This window comes from Camelina sativa, chromosome 7 (assembly GCF_000633955.1).
Source record: "Camelina sativa cultivar DH55 chromosome 7, Cs, whole genome shotgun sequence".
Taxonomy (NCBI): Eukaryota; Viridiplantae; Streptophyta; class Magnoliopsida; order Brassicales; family Brassicaceae; genus Camelina; species Camelina sativa.
Window position 1 is genome coordinate 3,694,157 of NC_025691.1, and position 6,317 is coordinate 3,700,473.

General features: G+C 34.3%; 1 protein-coding gene across 1 annotated transcript; it reads right to left on the bottom strand.

The window, feature by feature from the left end:
- On the bottom strand, positions 1,419-1,619 carry LOC109125567. Its single transcript, XM_019227425.1, has one exon. It carries the CDS (start codon positions 1,617-1,619, stop codon positions 1,419-1,421), a length of 201 nt encoding a protein of 66 aa, XP_019082970.1.

Below are 6,317 nucleotides of genomic sequence, written 5' to 3' on the forward strand. Positions count from 1 at the left end.
TTTTTTTTTTTTTTTTTTAGGGTAAAAAGATTTTTCATGTTTAAATTCAAATTTAGACTAATGTTTAAAAGAAACATTAAATCTACATGTTCATAAAAGTAAGAAAGAATACTTATCTTTTAACCGGAGAGATCATTGTAAGAGATCCACAACAAGAAGTAGGTGGTGACAATCGCTTATTCGACTGACCATATCAAATCTTATCTCGATGAGGATGGTGTGAAGGGTCAGAAACATATAACATCTTCGACCAGTGATGGGTTACTCAGTCTTCTATATATAAGATCCTCCGCTTCAAAAGATTAAAATATTTATATTTAGTCAATTACCGATTATGTTTGAACACTACACTTCATGTTTTAGTTAAATCAATTGTAACGAACCAACAATTAATCAAAATACTTCTATACATTCACAACACACATACACGTATATATATTCGTTATAATACGGACACATGTATCTGTATACATAATATTGTACATACATAGAAATTCTCAATTAAACCATGTTACCAAACTGATAATAAGGTATGCCTATACATGTGTAATATCATAAGTGAATAAGCATCATGAATCGATCATATAAAACATAGAAATCGATCCTAAGTCAAGCAACACTAGTTTGATCAGAGGATTAACTTAGATCTTAGAAGCCAACGATTTACTAAATAACAACATAATGATACGTCCAAAATCGTGAAAATATTAAGCAAAGCAACATAATGACATTGACCAGCAATAATATAATAATATTATAGCGAGAACATCGATCCCAGCAATATAACAAAGTACACAAATCAAATTATATAAACATGACGGACTGATGAATATAAAGCATAGAGTTTCTTATCTCTATAATAAATTTGTTGCTTTGACGTGTTTGGAGAATAAGAACAACGGAAGAACGAAGACACCGTCGACCTTTTTTTTCTTTTGTATGCGGCTAGGGTTAGAGACTCGTGCTGATAACATGTTAATACAAGAGGTTTAGGAAATTATTCTTTTATATTATTCATCTGTTGCATAGAATACAACATATATATAGGATACAATATTAGGGTTTAGGATTTATACTAATGGGCCGATAATGAGTATCCATACAACAATATAATTATTCGTTATTTTCTTTTTCATCCAACATAAACGTGTTTGAACTGATTAAAGCGAATTCGATCAAAAGAACATTAGAAATAATTTTCTTGGTCGTTTATCAAATACAGCATTACACGTTGTACTTGGTGATATATACTTCTAAATTACTTTATATTAATAAAAAGTCATAAATATACATACACAAACCACTTATCCGGTAACATTGACTTTACATTAACACCACCATAAATTTTAAAGAAAAGACTCAGGGCGTAAAACAACGAAACAGATCAGAGATATTAAAGTATAAACACTTCGGATAACCTAGGGATTGACCCTTTGTCTCTGACAAGCTGGTAAATTAGGATACTTTGGACTACATCCCCATGCATGATCTTGACCGAGAGCGTCATAGCTTATTATTATTTCTTGAGCATTGGTCTTGAGTGATGCAAACGTGAAGAACACCATAATAAGAGCCACATACACAATTATAGCCTTCATTAATTTTTTAGACATACCCATATCTTCTTTTTTGTTTTGCATTAAGAAAAAAAGGCTCGAATTTATATATTAAAAGATTGGTTTTTGTTGTTGTGTGAGGAACACATGAAGGATTATGAAGCTTTAAATAATTAAGGAGATGGGAGACAATATTGTTATGTTTCTTTACTTTTTTTAACATACAGATTTGGTGTATCCTTCTAAAACATTGATATTGTTATTTTACTATTTTCTTCCTATAGTATTATAGTTTCACGTCTTAAGAGAGATATCGAAACTTTTATTAAAGATTTGGTTATCATTGCAAGTTTGCAACAAATTACTACTCGATAAACAGCTGAAGAAAAACTGAAACACTTTAACGGAAAAAGACATAATTGTATTTTGTTTATCTGATTGTTTACAAAAACAGTATGCTAGTTGTGCCAATTACAGCCAAATTATGTTTTTATTAGTTTCTTAACTCATACAATTAGTTGGTTTGTTCTGCGTAATACGATATAATTAATATAATTGACGTGGAATCAACAAAAAAGTTTACTTGACCAACAACAAGTTTCGTTTGTTTTAGGGTCAATTTGCCAACTAGCCATATTTACAAATATAATTAAGAATATAGCATATTGTTTTGAAAAATTAAGTGAATAACATGAAGGGTAGGAAAAATTACCTTTAATGGTTTGGTGGCAATGGTGGCTAGAGGGTGGGGGCCGGAATTACAACCGGAGGTGGCGGCGGCCGGTGGCCGGAGGTCAGTGACCGGTAACCGAAGATCGGTGGCTAGAAGTCGGTGGCCGGAGGTCGGTGGTTGTTGGCCGGAGGTTGGTGGTGGCGGCGGCCGTGGCTGGTAGCCGGAAGTCGGTGACCGGATGTCGTTGGCTGGTCGCCGGTGGCCGGATGTCGTTGGCCGGTTGATGGAACCCAGGTCCTGGCCGTACCGCGGTGAGAACCGGTACATTGGTACCATCGTCTAGCAGCTCGCATAGGAGCATAAAAGTCGGTCCGGAACATCAATGTGGTACCAACAAGGCCCAAGGACCATCAAGGGGAGCAAGGCAAGATCATATAGTACGCGTCCTAAGGACATCTATTCGAAAAGTCAAGCTCCAACCTTACACCAATGGCTCATGGCTAGCATCACCAACGAAGAGCCTTGAGTGCGACCAGCTTTGGGAAGCTTGATTTGTATGTCATCACCATCACGCTAGCGTGAAAACACCATTAAGTCATTAGAAGGAGCTGTACTCTTTTTCCTACTTCGGGTTTGTCCCAATGGGTTTACCGAAGGGGTTTTAACGAGGCAGCGAGCTCTAGTGCATCTCCACTTCGTTCCCGCTTGGCTCATGACTTGGAAACTTTCATTAACAAGATTATGGGCCAAGGAAGTGAAGATCCTATCAGCCACGTCCCACCAATGACGTGGCAACCCTATCTTCTTCCTTCCTTTCTTTTATTTTCTTTGAACTCTCTTATGACCGTTGGATGGTCTTTGTTCCCTTTTTGCTTTTGCTTTTACTTTATGGCCAAGTGTATGGTTCAGATCATGGCCGCGCGTCTAGGGTTTTAGTGTCCCCCTTATGTAAGCTTGCCTATATAAAGGCCTAAACCCTCATTGTAAAAGGAATACTGGAATATAGAAATTATTGGCCCAAAGATTGGATCTTTGTTCACTCCTCTCTCCTGCTCAAGTCCGGGACTTGGCTCTAGAGAAACCCTAGAAGGTTCAAGAACCGGGTTCATGACCTTCTAGTCTGACCGTATCACGGGCCGAGCCATCTCCCGTGTGTCGAATATCTCCTCGTGACTCCCTAGTCCATCCGCGTTCAATCCGCTCCCTCGTCCATCCGACGCGTCCGTACGCCGTACGCAGCGTCCGTTTTNTTTCCATCCGCTTCCTAACTAGAGCCGAACGAGTCGAGTATCTCCTCGTGACTCCCTAGTCCATCCGCGTTCAACCCGCTCACTCGTCCATCTGTCGCGTCCGTACGTCCGTTTATCGGCAGCGTCCGCCGCGTCCGACCATCTGTCCGTACGTCCGCTGTTCTGCGTCCATTCGCGTCCATTCTTGTCCCTAACCGAACCGCTTCTCCGATCCGCTCTGCTGTATCTTCTGTCCGTACGTCCATGGTTCACGTCCGTAGTCCGGGGTCTCATCACCGGTGGTCGGAGGTCGGTGGTGGCAGCGACCGGAGATCGGAGGTGGTGACGCCCGGTGGTCAACGGTGGTGGTGGCTGGAGGAAATCTAAACCCTAGAGGTTGAGAACTTTAGGGGTGATGGTGGTTAAGAGGTGGAGTGGTGATGGAGGCGGTAGGGATAAGATTGAAGGCATGCGAGATGTTAATTAGTCTTTGTCTCTTGATGATGTTTACACAGCATATTAAAGCAAATCTCATAATATTAGTGTAATGATCAGAGTCAGACTATTGTTTGGTATTAGTTTTGTTTCTAATTATTGATTAACTTGCATAATATTGCGTTAGACCACTGTTGTGGATTTAGTTGGTTATTCAAAGAATTGGAATTGTTTTTTTTATTATTTGTTCTTAATTTCTGCAGCTAAAGTTTTAGTCTTTTTAATTTAATTTTCTTGAAAATGATTTTAGCTTTGTCATGTTAACATGACTTTTGAGAATGCACAAAGCACAATATTCTTTTCTCATAATAAAGTTTTTATATGGGCATTTATATCACTTTCCGGCCTAGAAGATTTTGCAATGCTTTGCTTTAGAAGCTGCATATGATTTTTAACCAAATGCAACGAACCATTTAAGTGGTATGACGACGTTAAGAGTATGAAAACATTACATGAAATATTGTCTATACGAGTGCATACAAAATATATGCAGGGAATTTACGTAACTATTATTCATAAATGTAAACATGTAGGGATTTTACTATATATTTACTGTGTAAAACTAATATATGTAACGTGTATTTATTAATGCATGCATTTGTAATATAATAGTAAAATAAAATTACTAAAATGGGAGCAAATAAAAAATTATAGATCTTAAATCATCTTAAATTTGTATATTCCAAGTACATATAAAAGGTTTTCTTAAGTGTGATAGTTGATGAAAATATACACATATATATTATAATATAAAGACAAATTAATTATCTGTAAACAAAAAAAATTAATTGTCTGTAAAAAGTTATACACATACACTTAAAACATAAGAAAAAGCAAATACGATCATTGTACAATACAGTCATCATTTTATAAAGTAATATATATCATTTTTTTTACAACATTACAAATATACGTTTGTCTTTGAGAAAGACTGAGTTCGAACCCAGATTTAGTGAGAAGGCAATAGAGGTGAGTACGAGTGTCTTCTCATTTACATATGTCTTGTTTCAGTTTCTTCATGAAATATTCACAAAATATATTACTTAAAACAGTTTCGTATAAACTCTTCAATAGAGCTACTAATCCTCTTGATTCTCTCAAAAAAAGAATATGTAAGAGACCATGATCCTAGAGTAAATAACATTAGTTTGTTAAGTGTTAGAGACTGAAACACCAAAATATTGTTTACTTGATTAGTTTTAAAACACATCTTACAAAAAATACTGCACATACCCATTTTGTATGATGTTTATAAAACTAATCAAGTTGTTTGTTTAATTTTGTTACATTTGCATATAGGGTATAATCCAAGTATAGTTACTTTTTAACAGTGATTTGTGCTCATTACCTATATAAGGAAAGACTGTTTAAATTTCTTCCTATACATGTTGCTATATTTGGAAATTTAGGATTGATTATAATAGTTTATAGGTTTTGGGAGCTAGAAAGCTAACACTAATAATAGTGCTCCAATGCTTCATAATACAAGAAAAAATAAAATTGATTTTAGTCTATAATTTTATTATAATAATAAAATAAAGTATAACAAAAAACAAATAATAACAAAAACCTAAAAATAAAAAATTACCAATAAAAATTGTCAAAAACTATATTAATAATGATTTTTAATTACAAACGCCAAACAAAAATTATCTTAAAAATAAATAAAATAAAAAAATACAAAAAATAACCCCGCGGCGTAGCGCGGACACTATCCTAGTATTAATAAAAGAAGAGAGGGGGTGAAAAAATGAATAGATGGACAATTATTAATGAAAAAAATTATTTTTTAATTAATTTTTAAATAAATAACAATATTATATTAAAATAGTTAAAATAATATATATCGAACAACTCTAGTTAATTCTACCATTGGTCATGCTAATTTTCTATTTTAACTGTAATGATAATTTATTCAAAACATAAAAATTCATTTAAAATAAAAATTACACATACAAACGGTATTTTCTATATCAGTACCATCTAATATATTAGGATTATGACTTCATAAACAGATAACTTATGTAGTAGTTTGTGTTAATTTCGATGATATGTTAACATTTAAACTATAAACCCGCGCATATAACATATGTTCTTAATTAACAAAAAACATAACTATAAAAACACACAATATAATTTGTGCGTATGTATATAACCATATAAATATAGATTCTTGATCGTGCGACTCGTGTCCATGATGGCGCGCGGACTGTATTGTTTTACAGAAATGTAAAATTAGAAATTTAGAATAATCAAATCACACTTTTCTTTATTTTTTGGTGGAAAGATTAGACATCTCTTACCATATAATTAAAAGAATTAAATAAAAGTAAAATATGTATATATAGAATACAATAAAAGTAA

Excerpts from the sequence above, each read along its gene's own strand:
- LOC109125567 (XM_019227425.1), bottom strand. The coding sequence starts at position 1,619 with ATGGGTATGTCTAAAAAATTAATGAAGGCTATAATTGTGTATGTGGCT.